Source organism: Capricornis sumatraensis, chromosome 2, assembly GCF_032405125.1.
Source record: "Capricornis sumatraensis isolate serow.1 chromosome 2, serow.2, whole genome shotgun sequence".
Taxonomy (NCBI): Eukaryota; Metazoa; Chordata; class Mammalia; order Artiodactyla; family Bovidae; genus Capricornis; species Capricornis sumatraensis.
Window position 1 is genome coordinate 40938284 of NC_091070.1, and position 26506 is coordinate 40964789.

Genomic DNA, 26506 nt, shown 5'->3' on the forward strand with positions numbered 1-26506 from the left:
ATGGTGACTATTTATTATTCACATTCCTTCCTTGTGTTCTCATGTTCTCAATTATCATACTATGATTATTCATAGCTCTCTCTCAGCCTCTTCATATTGAGCTTCTTATATGTGGGGAAGTTTTTTTTTCCCCCCTTATATCTCCACATCTCGTAGAATGGCTGGCATGTCACAGGCATGCAATGTGTGGTGAACTAAAAAGGGTCTGCAGTGCCACCCTCAACCCAGCTTTAAGCTACAATTTAGGAGAAAATGTAGCAGTGACAACCTTCATATTGTCCATGGACTACAGCAGTGTTCCCCAATTTCCAGTCTTTCTCTGCTAGTGGATGCTTTGGAAGGACATTTCCCATCATAGACAGAGTTAGAACGCCCTGGCTTAGATGACTTTGACGTGAATGTCTCACCTTTGCACATCCTTCTGTCTTCTCTCAGAACATATCCAGCAGGACACTTGCATTCATATGACCCGTAAGTATTTACACATCGGAAGGCACAGAGCAGAGGATTCTGGGCACACTCATTTATATCTGCAGGAGAAGGCAGTAAGAGAATAATGGACCATAAGCATCAACTGAAAAAGGAATATACTTTTACCAAAAGTTGCCATAAACATGCATAGACCAAGCAGTCTCTGCATTTCCAGGATTATAAAATGAGTTGGTTATTTTATAATTATCCCAAGTAGGGTGATCATACATCTTGGTTCTTCCAGCACAATCTCAGTTTATACTTATGGTGCTGGTATAATTATTGTTATTTAGGCAGATGAGAAATTATAGGTCATCCTACATATAGGGAGCTTTTCAGAAATGCTGGCTTTGAAATCTCAAGTTGACCAGTTACCACTCCCTAAAGTCACAGTGAAATGGGGATCAGTTTTACCCCATTTAGCCAGAATAACTGCTAAGTCAACTGTGGTGAGGACAGAACCCCCAGTATCCTTCTCCAGATAAAAGAGGATCCTGTGAAGTAACAGTGATTCTCATGCCCAAGAAAGTATTCTGAATAATTTTACACTTATAGAAATATTGTACTTAGTTCACACTGAGGCTTAAGTTATAGCCTTAAATAGGAATAATAGTAATAGATTAATAGATAAAAGTGGTTTCTATAGATTGCATAGTTTGGAACCATCAGAATATGGTTCAGAAAAGCAGGGTTAAAACAGATCTTGATTAGCACATTTCTCCCTATGAGATCCCACATTGTGATCTAGTAACAGCCTTTAAAGAAAGATTCACCAACATCTTATGACTAGGAGTATTGATGGATAATATCTCTAATGAAAAGCTCACCTTAATACCCACTGTACCATCGTGTCACCTTCATTCTTTTTTTAAACCAGTGGCTCTCACTTAAGAGTGCATCAGAACTACCTGGAGGGCTGCTGGGTCCCACCCTTAGAGTCTGATTCAGGAGGTCTGGGACAAGGCCTGAAAATCTGTATTTCTAACAAATCCCCAGGTGACACTGATGTGGCTGATCCAGGGACCACCCTCTGAGAGCTGCTATTCTAGACACACCCTCCCTTGCCTTTCTTTCCTTGCATCCTTCCAGACATACTGGCAGTTGCTTAGAGAGTACTGACAGCCTCTTTTGCAGTGATTGCCCCCAGAGAGAGAAAGGATATTGGTGTTAGTCTTAGTGTGTAGTTGTTTCTAGGAAGAGAAAAGAAAAAGAAAGGGTGTATAGGATAAAGTGGGAAAAAGGGGAGGCAAAGAAAATAAGAAAGAGGGTAGGAGACAGGACAGGTGTTATATTCAAATATTAGTGGTAGTAGAGACCCCAAGAAGAACTCTGCATGAGATGTGGCATCACCTGGGTCATGAACCACCTACATCTTTTTCAGATACTTTCTGCTGAGAGGAGGCCACATAGAGAAGAAATGATGACATGGCCCAGATTTTCTTTATTTTATATACCCTGGGTGGTATTTAATACTAAGAATTATAATCAACCAACTACTATCCCTATGATCAGAACATGCAACCAACTATCCTAGGTTTAAGAGGCTTACCTTCACAAGTCATCATTGGCCCAGGCTCAAATCCCTCCTCACAGGTGCATTCGAAACCTCCAATCACATTCTTGCAGGTTCCATTTCCACAAGGATTGCCTACTGAACATTCATCAGTGTCTGCAAGTGATCAGAAGTGTAGTCAAAATATGAATTGAGAGAAAATGGACTTGGACTCAGACAGTACCTTTCAAATTCCATCAGAGTACTTTGATCTCTAACATTTTGGTTCATTCTCATTCTATCCTTGCAAGAGAGGAGTGCACATCTTATTACCACAGATTTATAGCTGTAAAATTTGACTTGCTAAGTGGCAGTAACAGTACCCAGGCTTCTTAGCCCTTACTGTGCTCTTTGCCATGGGTGCCTCCAGCCTCCTGTTATGAAATACATCTACTGGGAAGAGATGCTCAAAGGGTTAAAACAAGGCTTCTCTTATAAGTCAAAAGTTTTTGCTTATTTAATGTTAGAAATACACCTCCAGTTTGGCCTTACATTACATCATTCTCCAAGAAGCCTTAAACATGATGGAGTTTTGCCAGATATAAAATAGAAGACTAAACTTACGCAAAATAAGAGACCAGAGGTTAAGCAAAATTAAGACACTGGATAAAGTCAAGAGTCAAGTAGATTTTGTTGAATTTGTGGAAACCAGATGGCTTCCATTAGGCAGAAGAAAGGCTAGAAAGAAATATGTTTAGGGTATGATCTCTCTAAACAACTGTGGAGAAAGTCTTACCAAGGAAGTCTAAAAAATATATGTCTCCTAATCTATCCACCTAGAATATTGACTGTTCTTATTCTGACATATTTCTTGGGGAGAACACCTTCCTCTGGGAAAGGAACATTCCAGAGAAATAACATTGCTATCTCAGCTGTCTAGAGCACAGAAAAGTGATGGATTATTATTGAGGGCTGTGTCTCAGGTTAGGTTCTGAAGTCAGAAAGTGAGGGCAAGAGGGCAGGGCTGAGAGACCCTGGTGAGGAGGTGTATTTCTCACATATATCATAGCACTAACTGAAGATATTGAACAGAAAACACAACTTTGCTTTTCTTTTGCTATGAAATTGCATTTCACTATCAGGATTATTACATCTCTTTCAAGTTAATAAAAATCACAGTATCATTGATTTTTAGAGCTGTAAGGTAATTAGAAATATTTTAATCCATCTGCATGATATTTATTATATTCTGAGGCTTAGAGGGCTGAAAAACTTGCTTAAGTTCCCACAGCCATGGTTGTGGATAAAAACCACATACCTTGAATCCCTGTATGGAAAGAACATTTTCTAATGCACAGACAAACCTTCACCATTTATGCCATTATTAATTTAGGTTACATTGAATGGCTTTGAATTTCTTAGATAAAAGAGGTCAAAGGTCAGTCACAGGAGCCATTCTTCGAAATTTTAATAGGGGGGCTAAAACAAGAGGATACCCTGGGTACGCAGCCTCTCATAGTACTAAGCGTAACAAAATCTGGGTAAATTTTGTTTTCCATACTGAGAGAATAAGATTATGACAATTAACATTTTTTTTCAAATTTCTTAAAGGCTTTCACTATAATGCTGTCCATTTTACCATCTCTTCAAATGTGTTCAGTGTCCTTGTCATCAGACTGTAAGGCCCATTCAAGGAAGGACCCTGTGGCTCAGTTCACTAGTGTAGCCAAAGAACCAAGCACCGTGCCTGGTACCTGGCAGGGAGCCAGCCAGTATTGCTAGATGAATGATACATGAATGAGTATATAAAACTTATTTCTGTCCCATCTTGGTGTTTATATAGCCTTGTGTGAATGCTGAATTGCTTAATTTCTGATTTGTAAAATCTCTGTAGAAGAAGCCACTTTATTACTCACCCACACATTCATTCCCTTGCAGAATGTAGCCAAAGGGACATTCGCAGCGATAGGACCCATCGGTATTGATGCACTGCCCGTGTTTACAGATATCGGGTTCTTTGCATTCATCCATGTCTTAAGCATAGGAGGAGAAAACAGTGAACAACAAAGTAACATTTTAGAAACACAAAGGGAAATTATGATTGTTTCAGTGTCTAGTCAATGAAATGCACTATAATATTAACATACAATATAATAATATAATTGGTATCTAAATGAAAATACCAAAAAATAGGGCTTCATTTACCAAGATAAATGTGGAGAAATAACAGCGAGAGAAAGGACAAGGAAGAGACTGGTTGAGAATATTATAAAATGCTGAGAGTCCAGTGCAAGCCACTCACCAACTGCTGAATCATCAAGTCCCACGATGATGCCACTTCCATAGGGACAGATCTGGCGGAAGGCCTCTGTGGTGGAGATGAACCCTCGTTAATGGGTGGGCCAATGGCATTGAGCAAATATCGTGTGGAGGCTGCACATACTGGAACATGATGAACAATCCAAGCCCAGCAGCCAGGGAAAGTTAACAAAGCTCTCAGAGCTGTGGTACCTACTACTTGGGCAGCTTCGAGTCATAACATACTTCAGAAAAAAATAACTACCTTGCTCCTAAGATAAAATAATCTTAGTGAACATTTCAACTGGACTTAACAATTAAATTGTCTCATTTTCTGAAAGCCTGCAGTCTTACAGCCTGGCCTATGAATGCCCCAAAGAGATGCAGACGAGAGACATACCATCAGGTTCAGTGGGGCACAGCTCACAGGGATCTCCCCAACCTTCTCCCTTCAAGGCACAGCAGCATTCCTGTTTGGAGTGATTTCTGGATCTGGGTGATGAACACTTTCCTCCTTCAAACTTCGCGTAACAGTAGCTCATTCGTAAATCTGCAGCAAAAATTCAAGAGACCCCTCAGTGGCTTTCCTGCTAAGTCATTATTGTATAACATTGAGTAAGAAACAGTCCACCCTGTTAAATGTGATCTCTTCTTATGACTGAAGTCATACTTTTTAAGTGATTATAAAAGTAACTGAGCTGAGATTGTTAAGTGAAAGAGTTCGTTGCTCAGTTGTGTCCGACTCTTTGCAACCCCATAGCCCATGAGGCTCCTCTGTCCGTGGGATTCTCCAGGCAAGAATACTGGAGTGAGTTGCCATGCCCTCCTTCAGGGGATTTTCCTGGCCCAGGGATTGAACCTGGGTCTAATGCATTGCAGGCAGATTCTTTACCATCTGAGCCACCAGAGAAGCCTGAGACCTTTAAAGTGATAAATAACTTGTAGTATGATCTGAAGAACAAATCTGTGTGACTTTTACCTTATTACTTTACATTTTATCCAAGTTTCCAAAGCAATCTGATGTGAATAATTAAAACCAGCACTGTCACATTCCAGGGCTGTCATCATCAGTGACTTTATTCAGAGATGGACTAACATTTAGTGAGCACACTCTGTTAAGTTAGATCTCCCAGTTCTAGGTCTCACTGTGATACTATACACTGCACTGTGTATTCTGTGTCGCCTAAGCCCTGGAGACAAAACCCCAGATGCCAGGCATAGAGCAAATACAGATGTGGCAGTTTTGTGGACTGGCAAAAATACGACGAACTCAATGATATTTCACTGAAGCAGCTATTCGGTTTCTGTCTACAAAATATATGTGAGGTTTTCTGCAGATTTTATGCACATATTTGTACACACTTGCACACACACAGAAGCTTGTCTGGCTCAACAGAGACAGGGAAGGTAAAGAGGACAGGAAGATAGGTGGATGTGAAGGAGAATAATCATCCTTTCAAAGGGTATACGTCTTTCCTTTCTGACTTTATTACAATTTTAATATATTACCATACCAGTAATGTTACAGTATAAAAAAGGAAACTAAAGAATTGGTTCTTTCTAATTAATGTATTTTTAAGTGAGAAAAAAATGTAAACCTATATATTACTCTGTCACAGTAATGAATAATAACATTTTTGTTTGGTAAACATAAATTTTAGCTTATACATGACAGATTCTACTGACTTTGGGTAATCTTTGAAACCGAAATTTATGCTTCTTTTTAGGTTATTTTGTGCTTTAAAACTAAAGAATGAAGCAGAAAATATCAGTATTTTGAGGTACATAAATTGTATCTCTAATATACTTTGATTTTATTAAAATTTACTTATTTGTTACTATAAAGAATATATTTCTTTAACATCAGTTCTTTCTTGGCGACTCCAACATGGAGCATGGGACTGGGATCTAGGTCCTACAAAATTCTCCAGTATTGCTTGATGCAGCTTTGGAAACTGACTTTTCCATTTCTTATGGAGCAAATTGGGTGCCTCTGAAAAGTGAGCTCATCCAAGAGCCTGGAGTGTGTTTGCCCTCAAATTTGACTTCCAAAGTTTTGCATACTCCTCTGAGTTACACAGATGCTAAAATCTGCAGGTTTTAAGGAAATGTTTTCAGCTCCATTTTGCACAATACTCCTTTCTTTATGAATGACCAGGTCTGTTCTCTCCTGTCAATGTTTTCAAGTCCAGGTAGCAAATTATTAGAGTCATTTATGATTTCAGTTAAGACACTTTAACCATCTTAATGAGACAATGTGAGAATAACTGAGTTGCAAAAGATCACAGCAGGAAAATTTTCATGAATTAAAGTAAAAGTATCAGCCAACCATATTTACCAGGCTCCAATAAGTCAAATTCAGTTGGCTTTTGCAATGAACTTGAGAACTCATCATGGCTACCAACTCTTCAGATAAATGATCTCTCTGGGGTCTACTGCGTTTTCACATTTGTTATGGGTGGGGACCTAACAGTCACCTTTTCGCAAACTACTCCTCTGAAGGTGAAGAGCAATAAAAGCTGATCCTTGTCCTGCAACATCTCCTCTATTCAAATGTTGTCTCTGTTGAGAAGCTTCAGGATTTTACAAACTGTAGTTTTTTAAAGGACACCTTTTAATTGCTTTTTTTTTTTTTTTTCAGAAATCAAAATATTAGGTTTATTACTGCTGACACCCGGCATGGAAAGTATGTCTCTGAATTGCAGGCATGTCTCATGGCTTCCTCACATTCCTCCCAGAATTTGCTTTACTCAAGTCCATTGTCACATACAGCATTTTGTGTTTACTGGTCCTATTTTTATCATTTATGCCTATCACTATTTTAAGATATAATTTAATGACTACTCAAAAGAAATCTCAACCAGCATATCAAAACTCAATTCTTTCCTCTGTCTTCCAGCTTGAAATGTATCTTTTAAACCTGGACACATGCATGTACTAGTATTGCTCTGTTATGTTCTCATCCTCATTTCCTTTTATTACTGACCCTGTTCCATACCCCAGCCCACCTCCCCAGCACCACTGTATCACCTCACCCCAGAAAAAAATCTAGGTATGAAGTTTACAGTGAGCCAAAGTGACACGTGCCTTCACTGAACTTCATGGTAGGAGTGGCTCACTGACCTCTGTGGCCTTCAGGGGCCAGAGGCTGTTCACCTGAGCCCTAGATCCCATTTGTTCCTTCAAAAACATTATCCATGGTTCTCTTCTATGGGATTTTCTAATTTTATGGGCACTAGAAGCTTGACTCCTAATTTGCCATCTTATAATAAAAACACAGCTCTTAATTCCCTGGCTCTAGCAAAATCTGTGTGCTGTGGGAGATTTACATTGGCTTTGTGGTCACTGTCTGGAATTGGTGTTTTAATCAAAGGTGCCATGCACTGGGACAGAGTTTGTGTGCGCCCGCATCCTTTTAACGAGGGCTTGCTAGGATGCCTGTTTACCAGTCCATCTGTGAAGCACCCTTAATGACCTTTGAAATTTCATCAGAGCTACAAAAGTCACTTTCCCCGCTCGCATTCCTCAATCCTGGCTCTGCCTCTTGGAGCTGAGCTTGTGGCAGGGCTGCTCACAGCTGGGCTGAGTCTTCCTGCAGCGTTAGCTTGCTCAGTGACAGGCCAGTGCAAATTGAATTAATAGCCTCTGAATTTCCTCTGGCCTGCCACATCGGCAGATTCACACCTGGTTTCTCACTACTTTCCTTCCAAACTCCAGCCAAGCCAAAGGCACACAAAAACAAAGGAGCAAGAGCTAGAATTTATCTGGCTGGTCTGCACCAAACAGACTGATCATCTGCTTGCATCAAGCACTGCCCCACCCACAACCCAGAAATCCACATGGGGCTCTGATAGCTACCTGCAAGATCAAACCAACAGAGAATTCTCAATGGTCCCCCTTCACATCCCTAAATATCACATGACAAGATGACCAGTTGAAAAGTAAAAGGTTGATCAATTCGAATAACAATCATAAGAGTCTGTGAAAGACTCAGAAATGAACAAAGCTTTGTCATGTATTCAATAAGACTGTTTGGGTAGGTATTCTTATTTGTTTAAAAAGAAGAAAATTGAGCTTCCAAAAGATTAAATGACTTGCCCTAGGCTATAAATGACAAGGCTGAGATCCCTAAAGCCCAATTTTTGGAATCTTAAATAACATCCATTGCCTTTTACTTGGTAATATGGAAGTAAAAAAAAAAAAAAAAAAATACTAAGAAAAAATCCTGAACAATAAAACAAACAAAAACCCCACTGGAATGGGGTAGGGGTTGTGGGGGAGATAGGTGTGTTTGCATGTGGTTTTTTTTTTTGTCCTGAATTCATTAAACTAGTGTGTATAAGTAGACAGACATATACAATTGCCTTCTTTAGTAAAGTCTAAGTAGTTTTCTGAGACATAATAAACTCTGTCATGCGTAAGTTCAGGCTCCCCTTTTGACTTTTTTTGAAGTTCACAAGTGTTATTCCTGAAAACAGACTATGGGCCAGCAAGAATCCTGGTCAGTTCACATTTATTTTTCTGTTTTCTTAGAAAACTTGTGATGTAAGAGATGGGCACTATATCCTGGGAGCACATGAGTTAATCTGCATTTTCTGTCTGAAAGTCTAGGTTTTGCCCCACATTTACACAGGTTACCTCTTCTGAGGCAGAGAACTTGTAACTGAACTTCCCCTAGGCTTTTCCGTGTTCAGGGGCTCATGGCTGATGCCCTGCTGACTGACCTGTCAGCATCTGTGTTCTCAGGGGGAGAGGCAGGTTTAAAGTGCCAGGACAGTTGTTGTACAAGCAACCATAACATGATGGATGAGTTTTTAACCTCAAAAGTAAAAATGAACTTTCTGACATATGGTAATCATTAGACCTCTGGGTGAATGAAAACACTCCATCTTCTCTTTTACAGAGAATCAAAGCTTTGCCATGTTTTAAAAAAATAAAACCACAACAAATAAACACAGAGTAATGAAAGTGTAAAGCCAAAAGTCAAAAGCACTTACCTTGGCACCTTCTTCCAGTGGAGGACAAGGAGAACCCGTCTGGACACAGACATTTGAAGCTGCCTTCAGTGTTACTGCACGTGCCCAAGGCACAGATTTCTGGCTCTTCAACACATTCATCAATATCTAAAAAAAAGTACACATGTCAAACAAAGTCAAAACACAATGGAGACACTGTCAGATACTAAATGCACAATGTAAAAGTACAAAGCCTAACTGAGTTTCAAAAATTCTTCCAATAATGAAAATTTTTCCTGTATCATAATGCTGGAGTGGACTTTAGGCTGTGATGACTTTTAAAAAACTAGTTTTGCTGGTTCTTATTATAAAAATGGACTCTGCAAGTGCCTTCTTTGGGATGAAGTGAGAAACATTTTTTACCCAGATTGAGTTTATTAGATAATTTAGAAAAGTTGCAGTAATTTCGTACTACCCTCAACTGGGAAGGAGCAAGAAACTCTAGAGTCTGACTTCACTAAAAAGTAAGCAGATGCTCTGAAATTCTAATTATTTTAACAATGAGTTACTCAGCAAGAGATCTAGGCCTTTGAACCAAATTTGTTCCTCTCTACCCATCCACAGTGTTTTCCCCAGTATCTTATGCAATCAACCTAAAACTGTGACTTTTACAAGGACACTAATACTTGTGAAAATAATCCTAATGCAATACAAACTAAAGACATCACAGGAAATGAGGCTCCTGTCTCTGATTTGCAGTTTAATTTTTCTGAAGACACAAAGATATCTTCCATGTAAAGACTATAGTTTTTGTTTTATCATCTAGATAATATGAATTTGACACACATAATTGTGGCATGTTTCCTTGAGCATATTAGTATACCTTATCTACTGTAAAGGGGTAATTAAGGATGGTCTGCATCCTGAATGGCTTGAGTATGTCTTAGTTTGCCTGGGAGAGTCCTAGTTTATGCATGTTGACCTGCACTCATGAATAGTGAGTGTAGGTCAAAATTGTCTTCATTTGGTGAGCCAAGTATATGATGACCCTACTTATGGAAAAAATATGACCACTCTTTCCAAGAGGCTTACCCATCTTTTCCCCTGACTTTCAGCAGGAATTTGTAGTGAAAAAGAGGTAAGTCTTGAGTCTCAGCCACGCTATTTTAATGGAAATATTTTTTTCCAATAAAAGAGATTATCTCTTATATCTTGGGACTCTTTATCTTCAGGTTTGTACAAGTTCTACCCACACCAAAATGTATTTGTATTACACAGCTTTATTCCCATGAGGTCCAAGTAAAGGGAAGTTATGAAATTAACTTTGTTATCTTGACTTAGTTTTGTAAATACCACACAACAGATACTCTAGAAATGTGCAATGCAAAGTGATTATCTTTCTGTACAATGTAAAACCAGCCTCCTCCTCATTTCATGTTATATCACATTTATAACTGCATCATGCTTCCTGTGGTTTATTAACTAACAAATCTGAACAAATGTGAGCTAACAAAGCTGATGATGACAAATTACTCCATCCCGACACTCCCTCCACCCCCACATCCAATCTTTTCTTAAAAGTCAATTTTTGTAAAAATGCTCAGATGCTTCCCTTTTTTCTTGTTTTTGTTGTTATGATTCTCCTATGGTAGAAATCAAACTATAGGTACCAGTTTCTTAAGGGTAGGGACAAAGATTTAGAATGAACACATTTATTGACTATTCTGAAAATCATTTTTTCTATATATTTTCATTCTGTTCATTTAGGAGTAACTTTGCATTAATCATGGAGGGAATAATGCTGACCTCCAATAGAAGTAAAATGACACAGTAATTTGTATTTAGGTCTAATTTTGATGTTTTCACTTAGAATATTATCCCTTGACTGAGATTTAAATTAGATATATAATAAACATTTCTCATTGATGATATTAAAAGTGGACAATTCTTACTCATTAGGGACTAGACACAGACTTGTTTAAAGGTGGGAGCATGGACTAGGTGACTTCTTAAAAGTCCTTTTCATTCTATTTATTTATGAATTTCTGACAATTAATGACTTTCATTTAATGCAATGATACATGTATTGAGGAATGCAGTACTATAAAATTTGCTGAGAATTTATTTGTAGTTACATCTTTCTACCACTCTACAAGTGGAAACAACAATGACAAATTACATAGCCACATCCATCCAACCTTGAATGTGATCACTTAAAGATTTTAACTGGAATCAGGAAGCCATTTTTAGTTGCAACCCACTGGCACTTAAAAACAGGTAATTCAGGAGTTTTTATAAGCTGCATAAAAACACATTGGAAAAGGGTCAGGGTCATGCAACCACCCAAGTACACAGAGCAAAACAGCTTCATCAGAGATTAGCCTGAGAACTAGATGTTCTTGTCTCACCATCTAATTATGAGCCCATAAGTCACACCCTACCCTTGGATTTGTCTGATAAAGTATTGCAAAATGAAGACATCATTACACCATCTCAAAAATTTGACTCTGATATTGTCAATGAGGTAGCCAATACTGCTCATTTCCAACTACTGATAGCCCTCTTACCTTCACACTTGTCATTCTGGAGACTGTATCCAGGTGGACAGATACATCTGTAGGACCCATCCAAGTTTTGACAGGTGCCCGGGGCACATTTTCTGGGATCTAGGAGACATTCATTGATATCTGCAAAGAAAAGGGAAAAAGAAGAAAGAATTTCCCACTGGCATGATTTTCATCAAGCAATTAAAATCCAAAGACACTGGAATCAAATCTAATACATAAATCTAAAGCCCCAAAACTCCACCATGAATAAAAATTAACACCTCAATAAAAATCAGCTGTATCAGCTTTTGGAAGTGTGCAAAGTAACAGCCATACTTTATTTGATCTACAGAAAATTAAATATTTCCAGAAAAGTACAGCATTTAAAAAGTGAATGGCTATGAAGATTTTTGAGGGCACCTAGCAGCTTAAAGAAGAGCTTACTACAAAGCTATGTGGAAGAAAAAAAGAAAGGGAATTACAATTGTTTATAGGATAATTCCACTGTCACACTGAATGTTGTAACATTGTAATTGTTTTCTGTTTAAGTAGAGAAACTTAAAAGGTAAAGGGGAAGAGTGCTACATATACCATATACACCTACAGGCAGGATTATTCTATTCTGATCTTTTCCCTCCAGGCTTCTGAAGGAAGAATTGTGATACAGATTGTGTGATTCCTGGCATGGTCTCAGGGTCCTTCTGAAGCAGCACTCACCCACACAGGTTCTCCCATCTGGAGCCACCTCATAGCCTTCATTGCACTGACACTGGAAGGACCCCACTGTATTGATACATTGGCCATTTCTGCAAAGGTTCCCATTTCCAGTTGCACATTCATCAACATCTGCCAAGAAAAACATCCTTTGATATATTCCAAAGAAAAATGTCATAATCCCATCAATGACCAAAACCTTTTAATGGGAAAAATGCTTATTCTGAATTTCAGTGGCGCTGCTGGCTCAGACAAACTTAAGAAATTCCTTTCTGGTTAGTTTATAACAACAAACCTAGCTTTATTTACCTATCAAAACTTTAAAGGTGAAATAATTCTACTAATTCGATTGATAATTTATGTTAGGATTTTATCTGAGTTTCACTTTGATCATACTTTAGGTTTCATTTTTAAAGGTTAAAACTGAATTACTAATACACAATACAGCTGAGAGTATTATTAACAATTCTTGTAATCAGAAGTATATAAAAGTGGCCTCTTACACAATACAGAATTTGGTTCCTCACCCTTGCTTGTGAATACTATAGCATATTTTATAGGAAGAATTTTATAGCTTCAATAATTTACTTCTTTGAAGAGAGGCTACAGTGAAACACCTACACAAGTAGGTCCACACTGCTCCCGAATTTTGTAATTTCTTTACAAGGGATCGTTTTTATATGTTTTAAAACATTGAATTTACTTTGAAATGAATTTAATTAATTTGTAGCATAGCAGACATAAAAATTATAGTTGCTAATGGGTATTTTAATAAAAGTCATAGATGTCCTCACTGTATTTGACACTTAATTAGCACATTACTGATTGTTAGTTAATTAGCATATAACTCTTAACCAACTGTCACAACTAAATTGGTATATATTAAAAATGATAGCCGGCATGCTGGAGATGATGCTAATTACAAAGACACACATGAAATTGCCTTCCTCTGGTAGCTGGCTGTTTTGCACACATACCTATGCAGTCATTGTTGTGGGAAAGGATGAAACCGTGATTGCAGCGGCAGTTGAAGGAACCAATCGTGTTGCGGCAAGTGCCATTCCCACAGGCGTCTCTTTCACACTCATTTATGTCTAGCAGGAACAAAGGAAAAGGAAAAAGGAAAGGAACAAAGGAAAAACATGATTGTGAACAGAAGAAGGGGGAATATGGTCACCTGGGGTTAAAAGGCATTTTAGAGTTCACAGAGTGGTGTGCATCGGCTGAGAACTTCTAGATTTGATGTCAGCGTGAGCTCCCACAGTGGCAGCTCCCTGTGAGAAACTAGCAAAAGGCGAGGTTCTAAGCCTTGGGAGAAAATCCTTTCCTTGGTTGGCATGTGAAAGGAGGCAAGCTAAGGACATGAGAACTGGACAAGAACTATTTTATTCTATTTACTTCTAGAATTCTCCACCCTTGCCACTTTTCTCAAATATTTTCACTTGGAAATGGAAACTTCTGTGCGCATCTGGGTCTTGATTCGCTGCCACCTCTGGCAAACTTCAGCCTTTAAGATTCTCACTCCAGTTTACCAAAAAGCAGTGAGTCACCTGATATTACCCCAAAATCAGCAACAAAATAAATTAGCTTTCTAACTCACCTGGAAGACGTCTGTTTCTTTTTCCCAGTCTGCCCCTAAAAACCCATGACCACTCCCAGGAAATGGTGACTTATCTCTCTTCTAAATTATCTCAATGTGATGGCACTCAATTTGGCTCTTCTCTAGCAGTATGAGTTGTCTTTTGGTTGGTCTACAACTTTTCACTTTGACTATCCTGTAAAGCTATTTTGGCGTCTTATGATGTCTTTGCATCTTGTGACAGCAGTTATCATCTTTCTAGCAGGTGTATATTTTACTAAGGAGGACATAAGAAATTAAAATGAAAACCATTGATATTCCCGGTTTGCGATATCGACAGGCAGAATGTGGAGGGCCAGGGATGGGGAAGGAGTGGAAGGTAACACCTCAGGTTAGTAAAATGTGGTGTTTAGAGTTAGAATTTCCTTTGCCTTCAAACTTTGGATGTAAAGATGAATTATCTGTGATCTTAAATCAGGATGCTATAGCTAAGCAGAATGTGACTCCAACGTGTGTGTCTGAAGACTGTATCCAAATGAGTCACCCTTCCAGCAATCAAGAACTTCTGCCTTGATTCATTGTTAGCCAAGTGAAGTTCTTTGGTTGGGCAGGTTCTCTGGTGGGGATTACAGATAACTCTGATGGGAGAGGGAGAATGAAAGTTGGACAGGGCTTCATGAATACACTGGGTTATCTCTCCAGTGATTAGTGGGACTGATTATAATCTTTAACTTAAAACTTGTTATCTGCTCTGAAGATGACAAAACTTTATGAGAATGTTCCCTAAAGGGTGAATCTAATTACATCCAAAGGCAAGCACTTTAAACGTTATTGACTGTTCTTTTTCCTGATTCATGTTCATATAGTCCCCAAAAGACTTAATGGATGTTGCTTTAGAATAGAAAAAGAAAGGAGGAAAGGAGAGAAATTGATTACATATTTGAAGTTTAGTCTAAATCAACATTCCAATTCAGTACTAAAACTAAGGAAAAGATTTAAAATCTTGAGCTCTTTTCCCCTAGGAAAATGATCTGAAAATTTGCCTTTAAGGACCTGCTATATCCTTATATATATGTAACAGTTATATATATACAGACACTTCTCAAAAAATGCTCATACTCAACCACTCAAAAGCTGCACTCTGTTCCAATAAGGCAAATTCACATAAATATTATAAAGGAACAGTAGACTATTACCATTAATAAAAGTATTTTTTGTCTTAATATCTTTCTCAATTTATCCCTTTGTTATAAGTTTTTCTGAACTGACAGCCAAATGAATATCAAGAAAGGGGTTTATGATGTTCAGATTCCCAAAGATTAAATATCAAAGGATATTAATGCTACACACCTGCTTCTGTATTTTATAAATAACAAAACAATTAGTGTTAGCTTTTTCATATATTCAGATACACATTAATTTTTCAATAGGATATGAAAAATGAAATGATAGCCACATACTCACCCAAACACATGGTTTGATCAGCGTTTGTTTTAAAACCAGTGTGGCAAAGGCAATAAAAGCTTCCAACTGTGTCAATACACTGTCCATGGCTGCATATATTGGGGATTTCTTGACATTCATTGCGATCTGTAAATAAAAAGCATCTTAAGTGGAAACTTGGAAGGCTAAATCAAATCATTTTTTCTTTTTCAAATCAGATAACTTACTTCTAGGTATTGGCCTCAAGATTAATCCTAGTTCTAAACTAAGCCAGTAAAACTGATGCTGACATTATATTCAATATTTATTTTTGACTCAAAATTGGTTAAAACTTACTCTCATTTACTAGGCACATTCAGAGCATATTAACAATACACAAGCAATGAAAAACAGGGTCAGTATCCAAAAAATCTGAAAGATGAGAAAACGGATATAAAACAGAGAATAGACATGCAAGCTGGGAGATAATCCATTTGATTATCTGCCTACACAGTACCCTAGACTATGGAATTAATTGAAGTATTTTGTCTAGTCAAGATTTGGTGTCTCAAATCACGGAAGTGTCATGGCTTCCTCTGGAAATTTAAACAAATCCCATTGCTAAGCTAGGTTTTCATGATGGGCAGCCTACATGGTCCCTTGCTCCAGTTTCACCCCATTATTTTGTCTTACTCCTATAACCTTTTGTTCCATCTTAACCAAGCCTTCCTGTCTACATAGGACTCCTTTCAGCACCTGACAATCCTAATGATGTTTCTTTCTTTCTTTTAAAAATCCATATTCTTTCAAAAGGAAGCCCTCTCATCTTGCTTCTGCCACTCGCTGGGCTCTAAGTTACATTTATTATTAATACTTCTTGCTCTCCTGAAATCTAAGTATCTCAGGGGCCAAACTTGTTGCATGAATTCACAAATGACATAATTGCATGCCTACTCACATCTCTATAATTTTTTAAAGCTCTCAAGATTCCATGTTTAGGGAAAATGTAACTCGAGGAGCACTGATTTTCCTATTGTCACAAAAGAAAGCAAAAGGCAGAATGCTGCCGTGGGTGCAGATGCCGGAGAGCAGCTTGGTACCCGGCTCTCAGCTGAATAATTCAAGCTTGCTGTTTGCCCACCCTGGCTACTGAGAAGACAAAAACAGGCAATGGGTACCTTTTGCTGCCCAGGACACTTGTGCCCACGCCAGGACAGAATATACTTCCTCCATTTCATGTGCTCAGGCTGCCATTTATACAACTACTTCGTTCCAAGTACACAAAACATCTAGAGTCGATGAATCACCATGTCCTTTAGAAATCTCAGGTCGGGGGTGGGTGTATCATGAAAAGGGGAAACTAAGGTAGAGCATCTTAGGAGCTACAGCTAGTCTGCAGAAATGCTAGTGAATAGATGATGTGTGTGTTAAGTTGCTTCAGTCGTGTCCAGTCCTTCAGTCTTTACAATCCTATGGACTGTAGCCCACCAGGCTCCTCTGTCCATGGAATTCTCCAGGCACTGGAGTGGGTAGCCATTTCCTTCTCCAAGGGATCTTCCTGACCCAGGGATCAAGCCCAGGTCTCCTGCATTATAGGCAGAGTCTTAACCATCTGAGCTTCCAGAGAAGCCCAAGAACAGATGACAATTATTCACATTTGGATAAAAATGAATTTCAAATGAGCAAACTGCTCCCTGGGATAGGCAGAGGACACTGATTTCCACTACCAAGCTCAGTGAAGAGAGTTGATTTTGAGGAATGGTGTCTTGGGGGCTTATTGTAGTCAGCCTAGACCGTGGGCACCCTCAGGTAATACTGAGTCTGGGCTAGTCAGCCTAGACCGTGGGCACCCTCAGGTAATACTGAGTCTGGGCGAATGCAAGGATCAGGTCTGTCTCATTTCTGCGACCCACAGGGAATGGAGAGCATTAAGAATCTTACTAGAAAGGGATCCTCAATTAGGAATTTTCTTTCCTACACTGCCTATTTCATGATGATTTTTTAAAAATGAAACATGGATTACTTTGCAGTTCTGTTGGCGAAATAGAAAGTTACAATTGTAGAGAACTTGATTATGAAGTTCACTTTGTCTTGAGGTTTCTACAAGCATCAGGATTTAAATTCCCAGGAGAGTATGTCTGAGGTTGAGATAGGAGATTTAAACAGAGTATTGGGGGAAAACACCCACACAGTCAGCAGAGAGAGAGGAAACCATAAGGAAATAGCTGGGAAGAGTATGTTTTTAGTTGGACAAGGCATTTCAGGAGTGGCTGCCTGTGCTCCAACTACTCAGCTCCTGAGGTCAGACTAGCATCCTTGGCTCAGAAACATGGGTATTACAGCCAGCTGGTGAAATGATGTACTTACAAGTTCAAATAAAAATCTTACTATGATAAGGAAATTTTAGTTCTTTTCATCTTAAGCACAGGAAGAAAGCAATATTTTACAATACATCTGAAAATGCCATGTATAGGATAGTATTTAAAGACATTTTACGAGATTTTATAAGATGTGGGCCCTCCTTGGAGGTCCAGTGGTTAAGACTCTGTGTTTCCACTGCAGAGGCCAGGGGTTTGATCCCTGGTTGGGAAACAGATTCCACACGTCGCATGGTGTGGTCAAAAAGATTAAAAAGTGATAGTTATAAAAAATAAAAGTAGGACTAAGTGAAGACATTTCCAGAGTGAAGTCTTCAGCCCGAGAGGCTGAAAAACTGCAAAACTCAAACTCAAGTACATTCCCTTTCTTGTAAGAATTTCATTGAATCAGGGGAACAAAACTTGGGCTACAAACAGCACTCCCTCATGGTGCTTACTGCTGATTAACGCTGGATGAGCTTTATCCAGCGTATTTATGTAAGTACTCTACAAAAAAAATTGACAGGATGTAAGCCCCAGCCGGGCCCTGGTTGGCTATCTCGTCTTGATGTTTACAATACTTCTTCCCACATCTCGCCTAACGTGAAATGGTGTGAAACTACACGTTCCATATTATCAGCAATTTCTTATTTTGATTGGAATTATTTCACCCTGTTCCAAATAAATATAAATTAAGAGCAAAATGCAGGGAAGTGGTATGAATGCCAAATTTCATGAGGGTATTGTGACTCCTATCAGAGACATCCTCACTTTCCCTGTCCTGTTTTTTGTTGTTGTTGTTGTTGTTGTTAATACGTGGATTACAAGTGCTCTGTTGACAAAAAGCTAAACACTTGCACATGTTCCTTTAAAGCCAAAAAACAAGTCTTGATTCTCAAAGTGAGTTTTTGTTCTGGTATTACACCCTCTTTCCACCAAAGTCTCATAAAACAATGCAAAATGCCCTGCGGAGAGCAGTGTACTTCCTACTACTTAATCACTGGTGCGCAAGGAAATCCAAGGAAAATCTGACCATGTTCCTTGGTGGTGTTTCATTCACAAATGCATAAACTATCCAGGAAACTCCCTGTGAAATGGACTAGAGGCAAAACAACAGATTCTTCCTGACCTCTTTGCTAAATATATAATGGTTTATAATTACTGAAAAACTCACATAAAAATCATTTTGAGGTGTTACTTTGCTGCTGGGTTGAAACACCAGTGGTTTCATTTTGCTACCACTGGCTACAAAATACCATCAGATGTTTAATAACTTTTGCTGTTGTTTAATCAATAAGTTGTGTCCCATTCCTTGTGACCCCAGAATTGTAGCCCACCAGGGTCCTCTGTCCATGGGATTTCCCAGGCAAGAATGCTGGAGTGAGTTGCCATTTCCTCCTCCAGGGGATCTTCCTGACACTCAGGGATCAAACCCATATCTCCTGCCCTGGCAGGCGGGTTCTTTACTGCTGAGCCACCAGGGATAACTTCACTGTCAAAGTAAGTTGGTGACATACTCATCCTTCTCATTTCTACCATGTCCCTGACAAAGGTGAATACCGAAAAAATTTAACATCTAATAGTCTCTCATTTTGCTGTAGGTGACATCGCAAATAAAAGGCTGTTACAGTTTGCTGCCCTCAGTTCTATAAGATGCTAAGGAAAAAAGATAATACTGTTGGTTCTTTTTGCTTGGTTTGTGAAGGTTAACCCAGCCCAGCTCAGGAGAGCTTTGCTGTCTAGAGTTGGTATATGTGGCTAGGATGGTGAAAACCTCACCCACTCAAGGGGGAGTAGGTAAAAGGAAAAAAAAAGTATTTGGTCCTAAATACCAGGTAGGGAGGGCTTCCCTGGTAGCTCAGTTGATAAAGAATCTGCCTGCAATGCAGGAGACCCTGGTTCAATTCCTGGGTCGGGAAGTTCCCCTGGAGAAGGGATAGGCTACCCACCTCAGTGTTCTTGGGCTTCCCTGGTGGCTCAGATGGTAAAGAATCTGCCTGCAATGCAGGAGACCTGGGTTCAACGCCTGGGTTGGGAAGATCCCCTGGAGGAGGGCAGGGCATGTCAACCCAGTCCATTATTCTTGCCTGGAGAATCCCCATGGACAGAGGAGTCTAGTGGGCTACAGTCCATGGGGTGGCAAAGAGTTGAACATGACTGAGTGACTAACCATAGCACATAGCACCAGTTAGGGAGTGTGTGTATGTGTGTATACGTCTGTGTGCATTTGTGGGAGTGGGTATTTCCAGCAGGGCAGCAGGGAGGAAAATTTGGAAAAATCACCTCTCTAAAGAGGAAAAAAGCCAAGTGTTAAAGCATTTCAACAATTTTCCTGTTTCCCAGTTTAGTTACTAGAACACAGAAGTCTGAATCTTAACCATCCCAAAGAAATGCGGGGATCTGCAGCTAGTTGGGGCTGGCTCGTCGGGTAGGTGCCTGCAGGTGGGGACTTACCATTGCACTGCCCCGTGGAGGTGAATCGGTAGCCAGGCTTGCAATCACAGCGGTAGCTGCCCGCAGTGTTGATGCACTCCGCGTTTCGCTGGCACACTGGGCCGTTCTGACACTCGTCAATGTCTATGAGCAGGAGAGAACTGAATTACAAGGAGAGCAGAATCCAGTGTCAACAGGCAGGAGGCAAGAACAAAATCTGACTTTACATTGGATCTGTTTTGTGAACCTTTGCTTTCTTTGCTCTTGTTACTATAATCAGTCCATAGCTACAAGCAGACACAGTGGTCTGCCTCGGGGAATCCTGCCCTTCTGCCTGAATGTTAAACTAAAGTGCCTTTGTTCAGTGCACAGAGAAATACCCTGATCTTGCCCACCTGCAGGAAAAGAGAAATTGACACATCCTCTCCCCAGTGCTGGCCAAACCAGGAGGTATTTTGCAAGACGTATGGCCTTTTTACTTTATTTCCTCACCTCCTTCCTCCCTCTGTTCTATAAAAGAAACTGGCATCCAGACCCTGATGAGATAGTACTCTAAACTCTAGTCTGCCATCTTCTCTGATGCCAGGCTTTCCAAACAAAGTTGCTATTTCTTGCCTCAACACCTCATCTGATTATTGGCCTATTGTGTGGCAAGCAGGTTGAGTTTGGACTTGGTAACAAAGGCAAATGAAGGCTCTCACACAACACAGATTTATATTTTCTTATTTTGATTGGTTCTATTGAACGAACATTGGAAGATGGAAAGCTTTTCTAATTTACCTGCTTTACAAATATTTTTCTTAAATGCAAATACTGGATTTATTACCATCTGCAGGTTCTAATTATGTTAATCTCTAGAAAAAGTTGTGAATCTCAGCCTCAAGGGCAGATTTGATAAGGGTATAGACTAATATCCTAGGAAGTCTTGTATTTGCTCAAAGTGCAGGAGGTTTGGGAAATCAGTCAGGTTGCTTTTGTTGCAGGGCCTGCAGAGCAGAGCATCTCAAACTTTGATGTTCCTTTAAATCGCTTAAGATTTTATTGAAAGACAGATTCCAACTCAGCATGTCAGGGGAGTGGCTTGAGAGTCTATACGTCCAATAAGCTCCCAAGTGATGTTGGTCCACTGGTCCACAGACAGTGCTCTGAGCTGCAGGGCTGCAGAAGCTCCTGCTTAAATTCCTGCCACATGGCAGTCAAATCTAGGAAACTTAACATAAAGATTACACATAAAACCACTGAAAATAACCAAATGCTCACTATCAAAGAGCGAATAAAGTGGCTATTGTGTGCTCCAGAGCCTTGCCTATGCTCAGGGAGTTGCTTGCCTATCTTTTAAAAATGTTACCAGCCATCTAATTCTGTTTAGCTTTAGGGCACCGCAGAATATACTTCACAGTCCAGGCGGTACCAATGGGGCAAAAACGCATATTGTCTTCCCCTGCTTCTATGAAGCATTCTGCTGCTGCTGCTGCTGCTAAGTCGCTTTAGTCGTGTCCGACTCTGTGCGACCCCAGAGACGGCAGCCCACCAGGCTCCCTCGTCCCTGGGATTCTCCAGGCAAGAACACTGGAGTGGGTTGCCATTTCCTTCTCCAAGCTTTCTAATTCAGTCTAAATCCAGTATAGGGAGCGGCCAGTAACACAGGTCAAATTCAGCTCTCAGCACCAGTGCTGGGGTTTCATGTGGAAGTTGGCTCAGCCAAAGTTCCCACTAGGGGGCGGCAAATACGCCAATCTAGGCCTCCGAGGTGTGTGCTCCGTGGTGGGAAAACCTCAGGATTGTGGGCAGTCAGTGGTCCTCTCTGTCTAATATGGGGTGTGTGTCTCATACAGGAGCAGAGTATGCCCACCATAGGTTACTATGGGCCCAGGATCCAGCACCACCTTACCCACCAGGGCTGCCCTGCTCTTCATAGAGACTGTACAGAAACACAGAGGGTAGCTTCTGTAGCTGGAAAAGCCAAACGGTGTCATCGACAAGCGTTTCCCTGATGCCTCAGATGCCTAACATCTGATCCTATGCATGCTGGGGGAGAGCAGACACAAAGATCCTCCCTGACTCACTTCTGGAACCCATTCCAACTGCAGTCTGGCTGAGGCGTGTGCTACATCAACCTTCCTTTTCTGAGTCTGAGAGCTAAGGGTGTGCTGGGAAGCAGCTGACCCTGGATTAAACGTTCACCCTGAAGATGGATATCCTATGAAATGGAAACCAAAAGTTGGAGCACTTTGTAATCTCTGTATCAGCCGACCGCTACCCTGACAGCGAGCCACCTTCCATGGGCACAGCTGTAGGTTTTCAGTCTCAAGGGTGTAACAAGGTCTAGGTTGACATGGTGGTGGTCATGGGTGGCCGTGCCTCTGGCTTCTGGTCAAGGGCTGCAGCTTCAGCAGAGATACGTATCAAAGAGGCACTTGGGTAGAGTAACCAGTTCTGAATGGAAGAGAAGAGGAGATGCCACAGAAGCAGACAGGCATCCTTAGGCATGCATGACAGGTGGGAGACAGTGGCGATGAGCAGGCAGCTACCCCTAGCACCACAGGTCATTTGCTATGGGCTCTCTTCTCTTTTTCCACATCCTGCCTCCTCGCCACACCTGATCCTTGACGGCCTCCAGAAGCCCAGGGTCTGAACCAAAGCCCCCAAATGACTGTCTCTTTAGGAAGGCTAGGAATAGCTGTCACCCCATTTCCAGTTCCCCACACAGCAGGCAGAATAAGGGATGCTTGCCAGCTTGGCCACAGGAACAGAAAGCCTGGTGAGGAGAATTTAACAAGCTTGTGTTCGGGGTTATAACTTTACTCGTGGTCTCTAAGTTGTCCCTAGTTTAGGAGAAAAATATTTTTTAACATTAAAATGTTGACCTATGTGGTATAATACATGCTCTAAGGAGCAATAAGCCTTTCTAACATGAACAAGAACTCTGTTAGAGGCTTTGAGTTTAAGTATGAAATAAGAAAATTACTCTAGCTGTCCTAGGGCCCATGGTATATTTAATAACCAGCAACGTCCCTTTTACTAAAATGTAAAAGAACACTATCTTCCCCAGATGTCGGAAAAATATGAAGTGCGGGGAGGAATGCGCAGAATCACAGTACATACACGTGGCGAGGGGAGGTAATTTGAAAATGAAAAAAGTACCATTTGCACGCATGCCAACATTCTTCGTATAAAATCGAATTTGCTGTTCTTGCCATTTGGAATTCTCTCATGCATCTGAAATATTTGCATTAACCGTGTTTTCACTGGGGAGGAGCAAAGGCTCCGCTTGGAAGAGAACACTGATTTTGAGATTCAACTCAAGGTCACTGCCCACCGCTCGTGCTCACTTTCAAGCTGTGTAAAACAATAGCCATCCATTGGACACACCTAGGACCTCAAGGCTTTTTCATATCAGCTGGGAAATCTAATACACTCTGTGTTGAGGGAGGGGGCAGTGGAGAGGGCTGGGGAATGGACATCCTGCTTTGCCCACTGGGAGTAGAGTTAGGGAATTTTTTTTTTTTTGGCAGTGAAATGTCTGTTGATCCACAGGGTGCCCTTCACGATAGCTAGAGTTTGATGAATTTCTGAAATTCCAATGTTGTAAAATTGGCTCATTTCTGGATGTGATACAGAGCAACATCTCTTACCTTCACAAACCAACAACTTGTCATTATAGAAGAAGCCCACTGGACATTCACACCGGAAGCTGCCGACCATGTTGATACACACACCGTTTTCACAGACCCCTGGGATCTCCCGACACTCGTCGATATCTGGAAACAGAGCAGGCACATGTGAGTGATGGCCTGGCATGTGGTCCCTGGGCAGGGTAAACTGGAATTGAAAGTTGGCTACTTCTAACTAGTTCCGTGTAAGGTCTAAAGCCAAGGAAGAGACAGTGCATGTATATGTGTGTGTGTGTGTGTGTGTGTGTGTGTGTGTGTGTGTGTGTGTGCAGGCATGTACATGGATGTGCTGGGGTGGTGATGGAAGTGGGGGAAGTCAATGAAGAGCAAACTGAGATCACTAAGCCACTTGTCAGACACTCCTGTATCTATCTCACTGATTATCTATCCTTCTGGTTTTGTTACAAAACATTAGCTCTGTCCAGGTAGGAGATTTTGCACCCACTGGGCCCTGTGTGCCAGTGGAGCAGAATGAAAGTGACTGCTGAGAGTAAGTGGTCCCTCTACCCCAAGTGTATGGTGGTGGCTGGTGGGAATGGGAGCAGAGAGCTGCTGAAGAACAGAAGACGATCCCATGGTCAGAGCCAACTCTGATCTTCCAAATTTCAGCTCAACGCCTTGCTCCTCCTTTGCATGGCTTTGCTAAGGAAGTTAAGGAAGTAAGTCAGGTCTGAGGAGGTAAGCTGGGCCCAGGCTGACCATGTAGACAGAGCCAGAACTGAGGAAGGACAGTCACAATAGACTGTGGCTTCCCCAGGCCCGGCGCCAGGGGAGCTGCTGCACCACGGTGTTACTGGCCCCTGGAATGCTGTGGGACATTTGATTAAGAACCAATACCTGGAAGTGGGGTTGATGAGGATTAAAGCAGGACCAAAGTAGAAGTGAGAGCACAACCAGGACCCAGGCTGCTAAAGCAAGCTGGCGAGGGAGCTGTGTGGGCAAGTCAGGTCTCCTCACCAGCCTGGTGGGTCCACTCTCTGCCTGACCTGGTCTGAACTTTCAACCATTCAGTGTCCTCTAGGATAATAACAGTAACAGTGGCAGCAATGGTATAGTGCCTTACTTGTTATACACATGGTGCATTTCTCAAGCATTTAACCTGGATGTAGTTACCAAATCATCACAGCCACCCTGTGAGATGGTCTCTAGGCACTCGGACCATCCTCCTGATGCAAGTGATGGAACTGAGGACAGGTCGGAGGCTGGAACTCACCAAAGACCATACAGCCACCAGGAAGTAGATTTGATGCCAGGAATCCACTACCAGGCTACCCTTCCTCCCTTATGCTTTTCCACAAACAATCCTCACAAAACCATTATTGAAGGACTTGTTATCCCAGAGGGCCCTTCTACCAGTCCTGTGCAGAGTTTCACAAAACAGTTCATAAGCCAGGAGGGGATACAAAGTTTGGGTCTTTCCAATCCATTAGGTTTCTGATGCCATTGTTGAGATACTTTTCTTTACATGTCAGAGTCAGGCGCCTCTGCCAGGTACTTTGCCCAAGTTGTAACATGGCCACTGACTTTCATGGAACCCACAAGAGCTGCTGCACTTTCAGAAGAATCATACCCTAAAGCCAATCTGCTTTGAAGGGGAAAGTTTACAGGCCACAGATTTATGTTAGACCTTTTTCTAAAGGGCTTGATTTTGTTTGAGGACAAATTGATCTCTTTAACAACAACAACAAAAAAGCTTAGAATATCAAAGGGTATATTTCTATTTTGAATATAAGTAATTATGCTTTAGATTTTGCACACATTTGTCATGTATGTTGTTAAAAAGTGAGGCAAAGAAATATCACAACTATGTATCATCAGCAAGAAGCAAAAAAAAAAAATTTCAGACATTCTTGAACTATGTACGGGTTAAAACATGAAGTGTTATGTTCACATTCATTTGTTTTAAATATAAGTGATGTATTATCAAGTTTAACAATAACAGGCTGGGTCAAATTTCTAGCCATTGTTAGGCAAAACATAGCAAAAGCACATATTAAAAATTATATTTTCTTTTCCTGTCTGGATTCCATTTGAACTTCAAGTTGGAAAAGTTTATACTTAAAGACAAGATTAATAAACTTGCTATAGTTTTAACCCCACACGAATGAGTTCTATATGCCAACAATCTTCAGACCTTTCAGAAGGAGAGTAGAAAGCTTAAATAAAACAAAGTTTCTCAGTCATCTAAATATTTTGTCATGCTGGAATTTGCTAACAATAAGTATACTGCTAACTATCACATTTCCAGTTTTCAAGAGCTAGAGGCAAAGCAAGCTGTGAGTCAGGACTGGGTTCTGATCCCAGTTCTGTTATTAATTAGCCAAGTGACCTCGGCTGAGTCCCCTTCCCTGTCTGGGCCTCTGTCCCCTCAACTGTAAGGCAAGGCATTTGGCCTAAGGATGCCTGAGGCCTTTCCAGCTTTATTAGTGGATGCTCTTAATGCTGTTTTGAGTCTTTGCCTGCTGCCAACATTGGAGGGCAGGCCTTGCTGGGGTACATGCCTGGTTCGTCCATGGAGAACCACTACTATTAAAGACCACTTATCTTCGGATCAGAGAGTCTAGG

The 26506-nt window shown here is 40.7% G+C and overlaps 1 protein-coding gene across 1 annotated transcript in view; it reads right to left on the reverse strand.

The window, feature by feature from the left end:
- FBN1 (fibrillin 1) overlaps window positions 1-26506 on the reverse strand; it is a 273921-nt gene that overhangs the window by 36267 nt on the left and 211148 nt on the right. Inside the window, exons 43-54 of the mRNA XM_068963729.1 lie at window positions 23903-24028; window positions 20289-20411; window positions 15520-15645; window positions 13454-13570; window positions 12480-12608; window positions 11784-11903; window positions 9259-9384; window positions 4662-4811; window positions 4266-4331; window positions 3880-3996; window positions 2021-2140; window positions 408-530 (exon numbers count right to left, since the gene is read on the reverse strand). Coding sequence (XP_068819830.1) covers window positions 408-530; window positions 2021-2140; window positions 3880-3996; window positions 4266-4331; window positions 4662-4811; window positions 9259-9384; window positions 11784-11903; window positions 12480-12608; window positions 13454-13570; window positions 15520-15645; window positions 20289-20411; window positions 23903-24028 — 1443 coding nt within the window. The remainder of the gene's footprint in view (window positions 1-407; window positions 531-2020; window positions 2141-3879; window positions 3997-4265; window positions 4332-4661; window positions 4812-9258; window positions 9385-11783; window positions 11904-12479; window positions 12609-13453; window positions 13571-15519; window positions 15646-20288; window positions 20412-23902; window positions 24029-26506) is intronic.